Here is a 17,691-nt window from a genome sequence, read left to right as displayed (position 1 = left end):
TGTCTAAAATAATATACAATAAATAATGAAATCTATAACTTTGAAATTAATTAATAATAACTCACGAAATATGTACGATATTAAAATAAAATAAAAATTAAATTGTAAGTAAAACGAAATTTAAACACATAAATACATTAGAATAAGAATACTAAATGAATATATTGATTCTAAGTTGGAATCGAGTTAATTTATGATACCAACTCAATCAACAACATCATTAATATCTACAATGATGGATGGAATAAAGCATAGATAATCAAATTAAAATGTATAAAAAAAACCAAAATAAAATTTTGGTCGAATGGGAAATTTAATGTTTTGCCAATGGAATTGGCATGAATTTAACTATCATAAATGTATATTTGTATTGTTTTTTAAATTTTAAAAAAACTAAAGTACTATCAAATAAGTTGCAAGTAATTTTCTTATTGCAGATACTTTTCAAAGAGGTAAATAGTTGATCATGATGTATGCTCAATTTTTATAAGTCGGGTTAAACTCCTAACCTTATGATTAAAGTATGAGATGAGCCGCAATCAAACCACACCTCATGAGTATAAACTATTATTGAGCCCAAGAACAATGTTGGGCCAAAGCTAAAAGCTGAACTTTAAGTGCCCCAAGACAGTCCACTTGATTGAGGGTCTTTTCACTTTCTTGCATTCTAAAAATTGAAGAAGGTATCATGTAATTTCGAATGCATGTCTTCATTTTTTTTTTCATGTAATTGATGTGTTTATGCTTTCATTTAAAAAAAAATTATATTTTACGTTCGTAATATGTACTCATATTATATGTTTTTATTCTTGCTTCATAAGATTGGAATCTTTAAGATTCAAGCCTTTCCTTCCTTTCATTTTAAGTAGTAAAAGTTTATCATGAAAGTGATTTATTTATATCTTTATTTTTAAAAAATAAAAGCATTTTTGTGTTCTATCATATTTGTCTATTCATATTCACACTTTATAGTCTTTTAATCTTCAAAATTCAAACATTTTCCTTACATACTAAGAAGTAAGAATTTGTAATATATAATGTTTTTTAACGTAAAAGCACACATCATATATTAAAAAATAAAGGTAAGAATAAGAGAAAAATATACAAGGGAAACAAGTTAAATCCAAGCCAATAAGCTTACTCATACCTTCAAACTTATGCATCTCATCCACTTGAAAATTACAAAGAAGATTCAAAGGAACTTTAAAAACATAAAAAGAAGTGTAGGATAAGGCCACCCTAACTAGCTTATAACCCACCTTATTAACCTTCCTTGTCGCCTAATGGAATGACAAATCGAAGAAAAAACATTAAGGTAAATACAATTTTGAACAAAAATACGGAATTCAAACGTATCAATTATTAGTTAAGTCATGGCAAGAATAATCAATTACAATATTATGTAGCCTTTAAATGAAAGTCTTCTCGGATATCCATACATAATTTGCTAAAATTCATATCCATGTATATCCGTATTTCATAAGGTTCTAACTTTCAAAATTCAAAACTTTTGCCTTCTTTGCATTCTAAGAAATAAATAATAATCATCATGTAATTGGCGTCTACACTTCTTCATTTTCTAAAAACAAACATATATTGGTGTCCATATAAGCTTGGAAGCTTCGAGATTGAAGACTTTCCCTTTGCTTACATTGTAAGAAGGAAGATAGCATAAAATGCAAGCAAAATCTAGTATTAGTAGCCATCATTCATCAACCCATGAAAACCATCTCTCTCCTAATAAGTTAGAAATTCACTTTCTATGCCTTTCACTCCAACTAAACCATCCCCTTCTTCTACACCAAGATTCCCCCTATTTCTTTTTTATAAACCCAACCAAATGTTTGTTTTTTTACCCCAAAGAAAACCAACAACAAGAAGAAAAAACCCAGTATTCTGTCATCACTATGGAGGCCAAATGGCTGCTATGTTTTACAATGGCAGCACTAATGGCAGTGGCAAATGGCCAGGAATCAGTGAAGCCATTGGTGAAGATAGTTAAAGGCAAGAAACTTTGTGATAAAGGGTGGGAATGTAAAGGGTGGTCACAGTTTTGTTGTAACCAAACCATTTCTGATTATTTCCAAACTTATCAATTTGAGAACCTTTTCGCTAAACGTAATACACCGGTGGCACATGCGGTTGGGTTCTGGGATTACCATTCTTTCATTACGGCGGCGGCTCAGTATCAGCCTCATGGTTTTGGTACCACCGGCGGTAAGCTCCAGAGCATGAAGGAATTGGCAGCTTTTCTTGGACATGTCGGCAGCAAGACTTCATGTAAGAAAGCCACAAAACTAAACTTAGGAAAAAACAATGGCGTCGCCCAGACTCGAACTGGAGACCTTCAGTGTGTTAGACTAACATGATAACCAACTACACCACGACACCATTTTTGTCTAGGTTTACCATACAAAATTAGTTAAAACTAAATGAATAAAAAGCAAGGCAAAATATAGCTTCTAGATTTTCTTTTTTGGGTTTCAAAGCTTCTAGATGAATCCATACATGTTCCATTGTAGTAGTGTATGGATTATATGTAGAATGGCACTTAGTTTTGAATAATTGCAGGTGGTTATGGAGTGGCAACTGGGGGACCATTGGCTTGGGGTCTATGCTACAACAAAGAAATGAGTCCCAGCAAATTGTATTGTGATGATTACTACAAATACACCTACCCTTGCACTCCTGGAGTTTCTTACCATGGCCGTGGTGCCTTGCCTATCTATTGGTATGTGCCCTATTCCCTAACTTATGTTATTCAGACTTGTTTGCTGGAACCAAATACGGGGATTTATATATGCATCAGAAATGATTACTTTAAGAAAATTGAAGTCGAACCAACATGACGTGTTGCTTTCCTATACTAGGAGCATGTATATTCAATATCTATCCAAGATTTTCATAAAATACAATGGTATAGGTAATGGTTGAAAAGACCGCATCAGTTGGATTGATCCCATTTTGGTTGATTCCCTAATCTTTTGGTTCAACTTACATGATTGAATCACCGATTTGATTGGTAAAGGATCGCTCGAATAATCCTTTTATCAAAACTCATAATGCCAATGAAGCTTTCGGTTGGACTAATAATCACCAACTTGAATTGATTTTAACATGGACTTCTTATCTTGTTGATTTTTTGTTACTGCAGGAACTACAACTATGGAGAAACAGGAGACGCATTGAAGGTGGACTTATTGAACCACCCTGAATACATAGAAAACAATGCAACCTTAGCTTTCCAGGCAGCAATCTGGAGATGGATGACACCGGTGAAGAAACACCAACCGTCGGCCCACGATGTGTTTGTCGGCAACTGGAAACCGACCAAGAACGACACGTTGGCCAAGCGGGTCCCGGGGTTCGGAGCTACCATGAATGTGCTCTATGGAGATCAAGTTTGTGGGCAAGGTGATGTTGACGCCATGAACAACATCATCTCACATTACCTTTATTACCTTGACCTAATGGGAGTTGGGAGAGAAGAGGCAGGACCCCATGAAGTGCTCACATGTGAAGAACAAAAGCCTTTCACTGTATCTCCTTCTTCTGCATCATCATCATCATCTTGATCTGGTTTTGGATTTGATATTGGGTGATTCATTTCTTAATTAGCCTCGTATATCTCCATTGCCAATGGAAGGGCCACTATAATATATATATAGATTATTTGAGAAATTCAGTGTGTTAATCCATATTACCCTTAAAAAATTATGGATGCTGTGTAAATTTTGAGACACATTGTCTTCACTTCAATTGTAATTGATTAATAAGTGTGATTGAATGAGTCACATATAGCCATTGCCAAAACTTGGAATATATGATTTATGCTTTCATTTTTCTTTTATGAAAACCATATAAAATTTTTATTTAAGTTATCCAAATATATCCCTTAAGAATAAATTATTCTTAAGGGATATATTTGGATAACTTAAATAAAATTTATATAATTTTAAGTTTATTTTTTTAAAAATAAAATAAAATTAAAAGAGTTTATTTTTGTTATTCTTTTATATTTAAGGGCTATTTAAATTTAATTTTAAAAGGAACAGACCTAACATATAAATATACCATAAGTTTAAAATCGGATGCCACCAATCATGGGCACCCTTTTTTCATCCAATATAAAAGAGTAATTGTTTCATTAGGTCCCTGAACGTCTTATATAATTACACTTCGGTCCGATGCCGCCAATGGTAACAATAATATTTAAAAAAATATTTTTTTAACACCAACCAATGATTGGTCAATGACAATAACAACAACGAAATTCACTATTAAAAATGAATCATTTTCATAAATAAATAATTTATTTAAGTTATTTTTGAAAAAAGCCCAACAACAAGGAAAAAGAAAAGGGAAATTAAAAAAGAAAAAAAGAAAAGAAGAAGAAGATAATGTTTGCAATTGTAGCCTTAGGAGTTGGTGGTGGTGTAAATTTAGATGAGAGTTGAAGACTTCCAATCCTTTGGAAAAAATTATCATATTTGTCCTTTTCCTCTAGAGAGACAATAATAATAATAATAGTAATAAAATATAAAAATATTTCATTTTCTTTTAGTTATGTTGTTTTGTTTGGAACAATCCAAAATTGATAGAGAATTCTAAAAAGTTCTATTCTCTAACAATTCATATGTATTTATTTTGACTTGAATGGACGTTGGTTAATGTTCTTGTCAGATACTTATTTGGCACGGATTTAAATCATGTTACTCCTACCTCTAATATTGTATAAAAAAACAATTCATATATATTTATATACTGGGTAAAACTAAAAAGACATTTTAGGGTTATAACTTAATTATAATTTTTGAAAAATTAAATTGTGATTTTACAATGTATTAATTTATAATTTTATAATTTTAAAAGGTTTAAGTGCAAAATTTATAATTTTCAGGGCGATGGCTCATATTCCATAACTATCCAGCATAATTTTTTTATTATCAAAAGTAAGATTGTTGTTTAATAAATTAAAAAACCAAGTATCAATTTTAATTATGAAATCTATTTAGTATATTATTTAAAATTAAGTAGCGAGTATAATTGGATCATTTAATAAATGTAAATTTTAAATTATGATTTTTTTATTTTACATTTATATTCTTACATTTTAAACATTAATGTCATTTTAAACAAAGTTTGAATTCTTAAATGATACTATATACATATGATGAAATATTTGAAATAAATTATATTTTTATTAAAAATATTAAAAAATAAATGGAGAATAATGTGAAATCCTTTGTATGAATACACATACACCCATAACAATAACAAGTTTCAACCATTAAAAACATAAATAAATAAAAAGGAAAGTTGAATATGCTTACAATGAATAAAAACAAAGGACATGAGCTAAACCATAGATTTTAACTATGTAAAATCAAATATTAAAATAGGAATATAAGAGATTCTAACTTTAATTAATTTTCCAATTTGAATATTGATGTTTCAGAAAAAATTATTATTAAAAAGGGTAGAAAGACTTGTAGAATAATTTTAAAATAGCTAAAAGGATGATATAGTCTTAAATAAATAAACTTAACTTAATATATTATTTATGAGAAATTATTTAGTATATTATCAATGGAATTTTTAAATTCTATAAGTAAGGCAAGTAGGTTGACAAGTATCTTATTAAAATATAGTAAAATATTAAAATAAATAAAAAGAGACACATGTCATTTTTAAAAATATTGTCTCTTTTTAAAATGTTTGTCATCTAAAAATAAGTATACTATTATATACCAATTATTCACTCCTTATTTATTAAATTATAAGTATTTTGAGAAGTTTTATTATTATTATTTTTTGGGGGAGGGTTGGGGTTGAATAATCTATTCATAAGTTGTATTATCCACTTAAGTTTGAAAGATTTTTGAAATATGTATAAATTTTATTAAAAGTGGGAGGCCCAAAAATGAGTTTAGACAATAAAATTAGGCTCCTTTAAAATATAAGTTACGCTTCCACATTTAAGGCTTGAGTTTAATACAGTACATTTTATTTTTTTAATATATTTTTATTTTATTTTATATATTCTAAATTTGATATCACATAAAATTAAATATATGATAATTCAATACTATCTAAACATAAAATAATTTATCTTAAGTTGTCTAAATTTAAATTTTTAATAAAAGATAAATCATCTAAAATATTAAATATTGAATTAAAAATAATATATTTTCAAAATTAATATGAATAGGTATAAAGCTAGCTTGGGTTAAGGTTAAGGTAGGGTTAGTTCTCCATTTCCACTGGCCGTTAAAAAGAAAAATGCTTATCAAAAATGTTTTTGAAAGTTATGATAGAAAGATGATGTGAAAAAGAAAAAGAAAAGTGTTTTGCATTAATGCTAAAAATTGTGGTTAAAGATTGAAATGTTATTTTAGACATGATAATGAAAAGTAAAAAAAAATTAAATTAAATTATATTTTAATATTTTAATATAATGGTACATAAAATTTAATTTTTAAATATTTTAAAGTAATTAATATAAATTATTTGTAAATTAAATTATACATGAAATATTTAAAGATATTTAAATATAATAAATAATATTTAAAAATACTCTTAACCACAAAATTATTTTTCAGGTAATTTCCGTTTTGAAATGAAATTATCAAAATACTCTTTATATATATATATATATATATATATATATATATATATATATATTAACTATTTAAAAGCATTTCTATATTTAAATTAATTAATATTTTATGTTTCAATATTTTAAATTATTTAAATATGATGTATCTTTATATGAAATTATTTAAATATCATTTATCATGATATTTAATTTTTATAATATTTAATTTATCAATAATTTTACAAATAATTTATATTAATTTCTTCAAAAAATTAAAATTTATATTTCATGTATCATAATATTAAATTATTTAGATATTATTTAAATTAAATTTTTTCAATATCATGTCTAAGATAGACATTTAAATTCTCACACTGAAATTTTTTACAATAATAGAAAACAATTGAAATTAACAAATCACACTCTTCCGCCTCACCTTTTCTATAAGCACTTTTTTTACCGCAACAATAATGGAGAACTAGCCATTGGTCATTTGCAATTGGCAAAATTTTTAGACTCATATTTAGGTTAGGCTGAGCCTAGATAAGTATAAAATATATTAATAACATACATAACACTAACTTAAACTTGATCTAATCTAATGCATGAACATCTCTAGCTAGGATTAAACTTAGTGACTAAAATGTTTTCTTTTCGAAAAAGCTAAGAAAATTGGAAACAAATGTAGATAATTTAAAGGTTTAGCAATTAATCCTTTTTCGCATCCAAAAAACTCGACTTGTTTAATCCAAACTTTAACATGATTGAATTCAATTTAAACAAAATATTTAAAGAAAAAATCGAAAATAAATGAAGAAAATTTAAGGGTATACCTATTAATTCTTTTCCAATATCAAAATCTAACCTGATTAACCCTAAATCCAATCCGATTGAATCTAATAGACAACGAAAAGCCAACAATTCAAACTCATAAAATATGAACTTAAATTAACCTAAACACAAACTAACCTAAATTCGAAATTGAGCTAAATCTAAAATGTGCTAACTCAATTAATCTAAACTCATCCCACCCAAACTTAAATTGACCTAAACCCAATCTAACTCTAATAAAAATAATTTAAAAATAAAATGACCAACTTGAACCCAATATAACTCAAAATGTTTCAAATCTAAAATTATTAAAATTAAAAATATCTAAACTCATAATAATCTAATAAAAAATTCAAAATTGAATTGAATTATAAAAAGTAGATCCAAATTAACTTAAACCAAAATAATTTTAAAATATCAACCAATTAAATTCAAATTAATCAGAATAAAAATCAATTTGATGGTATAAATAAATATTTCTTAAAAAACATAAAATAGATAGGTTTATATGAAAATAGGTATCTAAACTATGCAAATTCTTTCATTTAGGTATTTTTAGGTGAAAGTAGGTACATAAAATTATGTTCTATTATCATTCTAGTACCAACCGTTAACTCTCATTAAAATAAAATTTATGAACCAATTAAATTATGACACATGATGTTTTTAATTAAATAAAAATTAAATTAAGAATAAAAATATCATCTCTAAGTCTCTTTCCTTCCATCTTCATCTTCTCTACAATTTTTAAAATAAAATCTACTTCAAATTTACTCCATTACAATAAACCTCCATTTTGAATATTAAAATAAACTCACATCTTATTTGCAATTAAAACAAATCCTCAGTTTCAATATTACGAACTCAAAATAAGAATGAAAAAGGAAAACCCATTTTTTCTATAGAGTTTTTAATTTCACACATGATTAAAAAGAGGATGATAGAGAAGATGAAAAAGGAAGGGGAAGGAGAGATGGATTTTTTATTCTTAATTTAATGTTAATTTTAAATATTTTTATTTAATTAAAAATATCATGCGTTTGATTGGTTAAGGATTGATACCTAAATTGATAACGGTATAAAAATTTTGGTACTTAAATAGAAAAAATTGCATTGTTTGGTACTTATTTTTCATATAAGCCAAATAGATATTGTCTCCACGTGGCGCCCTCCACACGATTCTCACTATAAATACTCCCCTGGCTCGCCATTTCATTTCCATTCGACCAATAATACAGGAAGCAATATAAATACACAAAATATATATAAGAGAGAGAAATTTCGAGAGAAGGAAGTGAAGAAGGTTCATCGTCGACGGTGGCGATGGAAATGCGAGACATCGACAATCTGCCGAAGAACGCCGCCAACTACACGGCGTTGACGCCTTTGTGGTTCTTGGAACGAGCCGCCACCGTTCATCCTACTAGGAAAGCGGTGGTCCATGGGTCTCGTACATTTACTTGGCTGCAAACTTACCAGCGCTGCCGTCGCTTGGCTTCTGCTCTCTCTAACCTCTCCGTCGGCTTCGGTAGCACGGTAATTCGAATCGCCATCTTTCTATTTTTATTCGCACTGAAATTATCGGGAGAATTGAAAGCTTTCAGTTCCTACTTCTGGTTTACTTTGATGCATGCTTGGTCAGTGAACTAAAATGTTACTTATAATATTTTTTAAAGAAAGTAATTATTAATAACTTTATTTTTTATGAGGCGATTAACTCGTGGAAACATTAATTCTTGTTCTGTTTAGTTAGTAAATTAATTATGATGAATAAAGAAAATAGTCGGATTGAAAGTTAAAAAGAGTTAATTCCAAAAAATTTCCCTAAACTATGACCTTCATTTTAAATTGGTCCCTAAATTTCAAATCATTCTAATTATGTCTCAAACTATTGAGGTTATTCTTACTAAAATCGTTAATTTAAATGACACCTTAAATCTTATGTTACATAATTTAAAATGAAAATTTTAAGAAAAAATAAATGTTATAAAGACGGATGTTTTAAAAATCTTAGGTTTTTGAATATTTTATAGAAGTTTTATGTTTTTTTTCAGATTTACTTTATTTTTAGTTTTTATTTTTGAAAATTATACAACAAAGTTTTATTTCTTTTAATTTTATTTTAAATTTAGTAACATAAAATTTGATGTGTTATTAAATTGTTAAATTAATAATTTTAATAATGAAAAGACCTTATTGGTAGAACATTGATAATTTGAGATGTAATTAGAATGATTTGAAATTTGAAGACTAATTTAAAATGAGGTTCATAGTTTGGAGATATAGTACAATTAACAACAAAGTTCAATACAGGAGACTTTCCGTCACCGGTTCAGTTCTTCGCTTCTAAAGGATCAATTAAAAATAAATTAAATATTAAATATATTGTTTTGAAATTAAATAAGAATTAAATAGTAAAAAAACAGAGTTAAATTAAGTGGTATGGTATTTTGATGTATAACTAAGACGTTAAACTTTAAAAAATAAAAATAAAAAAACCGTAAACATAAATTCGGGATTTTACCAGTTCAAAAAATCATTTCACCGGTGGAGCAGGCAGTTGTATTATCTATCAGAAAACCTTGTTAAGATTTTAAGGATGAAATTACAAATGCTAATGATTTTGCAAACTTCTTGACTTATTATTAATTTGTTTTGAAATCTGCGTATCATAAATTATTGGATGTTTTTGGCTGTCTGTCAGACATTCTTTAATTCAGATTTTTAAGATGGAATTAGGATATGCTTCCAATGATTTTGCATGAATGGCTTACAACTTTACATAATGGACTGTTGTATGCAACTTGAATGGTTATTTACTGTTTTTCTTTTCTTTATACTACCGGCAGGTAGCAGTAATCGCGCCAAACGTCCCTGCTGCATACGAAGCTCACTTCGGAATTCCAATGTCTGGTGCTGTTATAAACCCTGTCAATATTCGGCTAAATGCATCGACCGTTGCATTCCTTTTGGGTCACTCTCAATCAGCCGTCGTCATTGTCGATCAAGAGTTTTTCACTTTGGCAGAGGATTCCTTGAAACTCATGAAGGAGAAAAGCCAAGGCAATTTCAAGCCCCCACATTTGGTTGTCGTTGCCGATGAAAGCTGTGATCCGAAAACACTTAGGTATGCTTTGGGACAAGGAGCTATTGAGTACGAGAAGTTCTTAGAAAGCGGTGACCCTGAGTTTTCTTGGAAGCCTCCACAGGATGAGTGGCAAAGCATTGCTTTGAATTACACATCCGGCACGACAGCCAGCCCTAAAGGGGTCGTATTACATCACCGTGGTGCATATCTCATGTCTTTGAGTAATCCTCTTATATGGGGCATGAATGAAGGAGCCATATACTTGTGGACACTACCCATGTTCCATTGTAATGGATGGTGTTTTACTTGGGCACTTGCAGCTCTTTGCGGAACAAACATATGCCTTAGACAGGTAATTAGTAGCAAAATAATTTTGTCACTTTCACTTTGGTTTATGAAACAGATTGGCTTATTTGTTCTCGAATCATCTATCGATCTAGCTCAAGGCATAATTATGTCGAAATCTGGAAGGTGTATATTCGGTATAATCCTACCGTGCTACAAGGTCTTCCGATGTTCTGCTCTCATTCATGTCATAATTTGAGACTCAGTTCTTACATCCCTTGTCCGTCGGTGTCCGATGCTAAGGTGCATAACTATGTTGAAACCTGGAAGCTCTGCATTCAGTATAGTCCTATTGTGCTATGAGGCCTTCCGATGTTCTGCTTTCATTCATGTCATGATTTGAGACTCTGAGCGTTCTTTCATCCCTTACGAATTCAGTCTTGATGCTAATGTTTTCGCTCTTAAATCTCCATTAGCTATGGTCATAGCGTGTTACTTGCTTATGTCCAAGTTTGTTCCTTTTGCATTTGCAGGTAACAGCAAAGGGCGTCTACTCAGCCATAGCGAAGTATGGCGTGACTAACTTCTGTGCTGCACCTGTGGTGCTCAATTCCATAGTTAACGCCCCATCCGAGGACACGATTCTGCCCCTTCCTCATTTGGTTCACGTAATGACAGCCGGTGCTGCCCCACCCCCTGCTGTTCTCTTCGCAATGTCTCAAAAAGGTTTCCGTGTCACCCACACATATGGTCTCTCAGAAACCTATGGTCCTTCAACGATGTGTGCATGGAAGCCTGAATGGGACTTGTTGCCACCTGAAACCCAAGCTCGCTTAAATGCACGTCAAGGTGTCCGATACATTGGCTTAGAGGGCCTAGATGTCATCAGTAGCCAAACTGGCCAGCCCGTTGCCGCTGATGGAAAAACGATCGGAGAAATAGTGATGCGCGGTAATCTCGTGATGAAAGGTTACTTAAAGAACCCAAAAGCTAACGAGGAAACATTTGCTAACGGATGGTTTCACTCCGGGGATCTGGGTGTGAAGCATCCAGATGGCTATATCGAAATAAAAGATAGGTCAAAAGACATAATCATCTCCGGAGGCGAAAATATCAGCAGCGTGGAGGTAGAAAATAGCCTCTACTTACACCCTGCAGTTTTGGAGGCATCGGTGGTGGCGAGGGCAGACGAGCGGTGGGGAGAGTCTCCTTGTGCTTTCGTGACATTGAAGCCGGGAGTAGCGGACAAATCCAAGGAACAAGAGTTAGGTGAGGAGATAATGCAGTTTTGCAGGTCAAAGATGCCTGCTTATTGGGTTCCAAAATCAGTGGTATTTGGTCCATTGCCAAAGACAGCCACAGGGAAGATTCAGAAACATATATTAAGAGGCAAGGCAAAAGAGTTGGGACCTGTGAAATTGAGCAAGTTATAACATAGTAAGATAAGGTCTCAACTAATTCAAAGTAATACAACATTTATTGTCTCTATATACAATATTCACATCCGAAAGTGTAAACTACTATGTTTTATGTCAAATATTTTAAATTTGCTACTCATAATTATTAGAATGTCAAAACTTAACATCTGCAACCCATCTCTCTTTAACCAAATGAATGATTAATCATTAAAATTAAAATTAAAAACACTTTTTTTTATGAATAATTTAAATTTGACCAATCTAAATTCATAAAATTATATTCAAATTTAGGTCGACTATTTTGGACTTGTCCATTTTGTATACATATGTACTTTAACTTCTTCTTTTTATATAAATAAAATAGAATCATCATATTTCTCATTCTATTAGCCTGGTTTTTGAATTTTAAAACATTGAAAATGGATAAAATATAAAATAAATTTAAACATTTACAGTCAAATTATATATATTTATTATATACATTTATAACTATATTTTTTTACTAGGGTTTTATTGGTAGTCAAATCACCGGTTTCATGTTCACGTTTTATTTAATTAAATAAAGTATTAAAATTGAAAAATAAAAGTAGAGAAAATCAATTTAACTTTTAATTCCGCCAATTTTTAGCTCAATTCAACTAGTTTCAAATAATTTGTTGGTCAACTAATCTAGCTCTTCTTTTCGAACCGATATACCAACCGATTCATAAGCTTTTTTTTTTTTGTCAAATGATAAATATATTTCCATTTAAATAATATGTACCCAATTTAACATGGTGTACCACATTAAAATTGCTAATATTACCGAATATAATTACTTATACGATTATAGTTAACTAAACAAATATTAATATGTAAAAAGCTAAACAAATATATTGATTTTTTTCATATATGATTTCAATCACTTTAAAATAGGTTTTTTTTTTAAACAATATCTTTTCTTTAATACAGTTTAGAACTACAAACAATATTTCCTATTATTTTTACACTTAATTAAGTTTTTAACGTTAAAATATTAGCATTATCAAATTTTAAAAATATTTTTAAATCTATATTAATATGTTATAATAACCAAAAACAATCTAAATTTATAAATAATTTAAAATATTATTAAAATCTATAAATGAACATAATTTATAAGCATATTAAATTTCAAATTTAATAATGTTTCAAACTAATATGAAATACTTTTGAGAATACAAAAAAAATTTAAAATTTAAAATTAAAATTTTTAAATAGTTTTGAACAGAATATTTTAAACACACAATAAAAATATTGTTGAAGTTCTAAAACATAATAATGATGTTTTAAATAATTAATCACATACCATCATAAAATTTATTAAAATATAAAATAATTTAATATATTTTAAGTTATACATAAATAATGCATGGGTAAAAAATAGTTTCTCATTTTATTAGTCTATTTATGAATTTTAAAACATTGAAAACGAATAAAATATTTTTGTAAACAAATAAAATAATTAAATAAACAAATTCGATAAATTAAAAAAATCGGTTTACTTTTTTTTTGAAAAAAAAAAAGAAATTGATATTTTTAGATAATTCACCCTTTCCTAAATGGACCGCTTATAAGGGTTTTTACGAGGGCTTTTGGAAGTTGAAGGTGTTTCTTTGGGGGTTAAAAGCGATTGTAAAAGTTTAATATTTTTTTTGAGATATTTATTGGAGTGAGTCAAGTAATTATATAATTTTTCATATTTAATAGGCTCATTAAGAGGTAAATGCTAGCCACAAGTTTTAAAACTGTCCTATATTCAGAATAAGAATTAAACCCTCAATCGCTGACTAAGGTAAGAGAAACTCTTACCATCTCACCTAACTCCTGTAATTAAAAAGGTCGACATTTTCTTTCTTATTTAAAAACTACATATTATCATATTTTTGTTTAAAGACATAAATATTTTATTTTTATATACTATCAATCTAATACTAATATAAGATGTTTGACTAAGTATAGTGGCTCAATCAACTAAATTATATAAAATTCAAATTAAAAAATAAATTTAAGGTATTTAGATTTTTATTTTTAAAATAACTATCCACTAAAAACTATGGCACATCTTACAAATTACTTACTTTCCTTCCTTTTGAAAAATAACATATTTTTCCTTTAAAATATAATAATACTCTAATTTATGTCATCAATCTCTCTTGTGGGTTTTTTACTGAAATAATTTTAAAAAAATTTGTTTACCAAAATAAGTTGTCAGCCCGATTATTTATTAAAATGGGTTGTTTTTTTCATTCGTGCCTATCTAACAGGCACGATTCAATTTTTTATATTAAAAAAAATTATTTTTTAAATAAAATATTATTTTTTATTTTCGGATCAATATGACCCGCATATAGATACGAATACAGGTTGCGCCTATGTCAGAGGCGCGACTAGTTGAGCCTTTCTCAGAGGCGCGACTAATCGTGCCCATCTCAGAGGCGCAAATGGTAGGGCCCACAGGAATTTCTGTTGCTTAAAATACAAAATAAGAAATATTAGTGAATCTGCTAATACATACTTCATCCGGATAAAGTATGCATTATTAAAATTAAATTAAAATATTAAATAAGAAATAAAATTATAAAACAATATGTTATTTGGAAAATAACTATTATTGTAATGACATACATGTTTTATTAGGTATAAGTATTTAAATTTTTATTTTTGTAATGTGATACATGCGTAAATATATATATATATATATATAATCATATTAGTGAATCTGCTATACGTACTTCATCCGGATAAAGTATGCATTTTAATAACACATGAAAGATGTGGACATTAATATTTAAGGCAAACTTGTGGATTATATAGTCGATGAAAGTTAGTAATATTATAAAGTTATTTTTAATACTCGGTTTTATTAGGTATAAGTATTTAAATTAATTTTAAAATAATTACGAACACAAAAAAATTTAATATAGACCTAAATTACTAACAAATTAATTTTAAAATAATTATAAAAACAAAAAAATTACATTCATACAAAATATTAATCCAAAACTATAAATACTAAACATAAACATTTTATAATTAATAATTAATAACAAAAAATTACATGCATGCAATAATAGAGGCTGCAGGAGAGCTACTATGAGGCGCGGCAGGGCAGCGGGTGTCTGCTGCAGGAGGGGGCCTGTGCGGGCAGCCCATTCGCGCCTACCTGTCAGGCTCGATTAATCGGGCCTATCCGACAGGCGCGACCCGTTTTTACCCCTATTTTGACCCGTTAGATCGTATTTTTACTTGTATATATATTTAAATATTTTTAATAAAAATAAAAAAATAATATTTTATTAAAAAAAACAAAAAAATTTAATATAAAAAATTAAATCGCGCCTGTCAGATAGGAGCGGATGAGAAAAACAACCCATTTTAGTAAATAATCAGGCTGGCAACTTATTTTGATAAATAATTTTTTTTAAAAATTATTTCAATAAAAAACCCATCTCTTGTACTATGTGTAGGTTGCTAATTTAACTTTTGTGATTTAATTTAATCAATTTTACTCTCTATATTTTTCAACTTTTTACACTTTAGTCGACCAAACATTATCCACTAAATTTATTAATATTGTTATTTCTATATAATACTCAGAAAAAGCATTTCATTTTAATTAATGAATTTAATGGCTAGTTGCTATTTGAACCACTATTTAAATTTCAAAATTTGAAAAATATAAGGATAAAAATGATCAAGTTGAAAAATGGACTAAATCCACATCTTATACATAATATGAGACTAATAGCAAATCTAATGAATTTAGTTGCTATAATATGACCTAGGATTGAAATTTCAATCTTTGAAAAGTAAATATATTGAAATTGACCAATATAGAGTATAAAGATTAAATCCTTAACCTTCACATAATATAATGACTAATAGTAGAATTTGACCTAACAGATTTAACTGTTACCATTTGGGTTAAGATTAAAATTTCAAAATTCAAAAAATACATGGACTAAAATTGACCAAATTAGAGTATAGAGACTAATTATGCTACGGATGCATAGTACATGAACTAATAACAAATTTTGACCTAACAAATTAAACTATAAACGTTTGAGTCATAATTAAAATTTTAAAATTCAAAAGAGTACATGGATTAAATTGACTAGATTAGAGTATAAGGACTAAGTTTGCAACTTACACATAGGACATGGACATGGTCTATTAACAAAATTTGACAAAAATTACAAATTTTATTTTTATATAATGTCTACTTCTACCCAGCTTCCCTTAATCCACTAGAGGAAAAGATGCACTTAGGCATACTGGAATTCATGTTTTCTTTTTTATTTAATAACAATGATATCAATTGAACTAATAATTAATTAATTAGTATAGAATCCAACCCATGGTAGTCGGTACTGTACTGTTACATACCATTCCGGTCTTAAACTGATACCAAATAGTTTATGTTCCATTTTGGTTAAATTTTCGGTATGTTTCATTCAGTTTGGTGTATATTGGCCCTTTTCGTGTAACACCCCCTAACCCCAAACCGTTACCGGAACGAGGTTATGAGGTATTACCGGACATATCAGACAACTTACGAATAATTTACAATTAATATAACTTTCATAGTATAATATAATAATTAAGTCCCTATCTTGAACTCTCGAAGTTCAAACATATATTAAAAGTAGAACGGGACTTGTTCGAGTATTCCAAATTTTTTATTTATTTATTTTATTTATTTTTATTTATTTTTTTATAAAAATTTCGGCAGCATTTCTGTTTATTTTTACCTAAACCTCCTGCAAATTCAAACCAAAACAACCAACACCAATATTTCACATTCATATACTAATATTTATATTATTAACAAAATTTTAATTTAATAACTATCATAGCATCATTCAAAATTGATTAAAAACTTCATTCATTTAACAACTTAATGTTCATGTATCAAAATATCATGTACTTTCCTTACCATTTCATTTAACCATCTAAATTTTATAATTCATCCTTCACTACCCAAAGTAATATACATGTTCAAGTGACTAAATAACACCTATGTACATGCCACCTTTACCCAAAAGAAAATATACATCACCAAGTTTGTGTTGAGTCGGGATTGTTCGGATGCTTTGAGCCGGACACTTGACTTCTACTAACTCAAGCATCGAAATAACCGTCGCAATGAGTATGGATATACTCAATGGTAATACTATAAACCAAGACTATTTAACATTAATAAATTACAAACATCAACCATAAATTTTATAATTATTTAAACTACTTTTATATAAAATTATTTTACTTCATAAATCTTAAATTCATAATTTATTTTTCTCATACTAACTCAATTCATAATTTAGTTCATACATTCTTTCTCGTACTTTTCAATAGTGCTAAAACAAATAATCTCATTTTCAAAATTTCATTTCAATTATTTACCCTATTAACAAAGCTCGGACTATGACAGATACGCAGATTTCCACCCA

The 17,691-nt window shown here is 28.5% G+C and overlaps 2 protein-coding genes and 1 non-coding gene across 3 annotated transcripts; 2 read left to right on the top strand and 1 right to left on the bottom strand.

Annotated features, from left to right (window-relative positions):
• Positions 1-1,823: 1,823 nt before the first annotated feature.
• Positions 1,824-3,813, top strand: LOC108454324 (chitinase-like protein 2). The gene is made up of 3 exons (XM_017752739.2): positions 1,824-2,280; positions 2,572-2,731; positions 3,155-3,813. The coding sequence occupies exons 1-3, from the start codon at positions 1,908-1,910 to the stop codon at positions 3,573-3,575; spliced, it is 954 nt and encodes a 317-aa protein (XP_017608228.1). The 5' UTR covers positions 1,824-1,907; the 3' UTR covers positions 3,576-3,813.
• Positions 2,318-2,391, bottom strand: TRNAV-AAC (transfer RNA valine (anticodon AAC)). The gene has a single exon. It is a non-coding gene; the product is annotated as a tRNA-Val (tRNA).
• A 4,827-nt stretch (positions 3,814-8,640) lies between the features above and the next one.
• On the top strand, positions 8,641-12,362 carry LOC108454854 (acetate--CoA ligase CCL3). The gene is made up of 3 exons (XM_017753457.2): positions 8,641-8,965; positions 10,279-10,869; positions 11,336-12,362. Exons 1-3 carry the CDS (start codon positions 8,753-8,755, stop codon positions 12,233-12,235), a joined length of 1,704 nt encoding a protein of 567 aa, XP_017608946.1. The 5' UTR covers positions 8,641-8,752; the 3' UTR covers positions 12,236-12,362.
• The last annotated feature ends 5,329 nt before the right edge of the window (positions 12,363-17,691 follow it).

This window comes from Gossypium arboreum, chromosome 9, assembly GCF_025698485.1.
Source record: "Gossypium arboreum isolate Shixiya-1 chromosome 9, ASM2569848v2, whole genome shotgun sequence".
Classification (NCBI taxonomy): Eukaryota; Viridiplantae; Streptophyta; class Magnoliopsida; order Malvales; family Malvaceae; genus Gossypium; species Gossypium arboreum.
The sequence above is the reverse complement of the archived record's forward strand: the minus strand, read 5'-3'. Positions and strand labels throughout refer to the sequence as shown.

What these genes read in the sequence shown, in the direction of transcription:
- LOC108454324 (XM_017752739.2), top strand. Translation starts at nt 1,908, where the DNA reads ATGGAGGCCAAATGGCTGCTATGTTTTACAATGGCAGCACTAATGGCA. An exon ending in TGTCGGCAGCAAGACTTCAT is followed by an intron (nt 2,281 to 2,571) that starts GTAAGAAAGCCA and finishes GAATAATTGCAG; the next exon opens with GTGGTTATGGAGTGGCAACT. An exon ending in GGTGCCTTGCCTATCTATTG is followed by an intron (nt 2,732 to 3,154) that starts GTATGTGCCCTA and finishes TTGTTACTGCAG; the next exon opens with GAACTACAACTATGGAGAAA.
- LOC108454854 (XM_017753457.2), top strand. Translation starts at nt 8,753, where the DNA reads ATGGAAATGCGAGACATCGACAATCTGCCGAAGAACGCCGCCAACTAC. An exon ending in CCGTCGGCTTCGGTAGCACG is followed by an intron (nt 8,966 to 10,278) that starts GTAATTCGAATC and finishes TACTACCGGCAG; the next exon opens with GTAGCAGTAATCGCGCCAAA. An exon ending in CAAACATATGCCTTAGACAG is followed by an intron (nt 10,870 to 11,335) that starts GTAATTAGTAGC and finishes TTGCATTTGCAG; the next exon opens with GTAACAGCAAAGGGCGTCTA.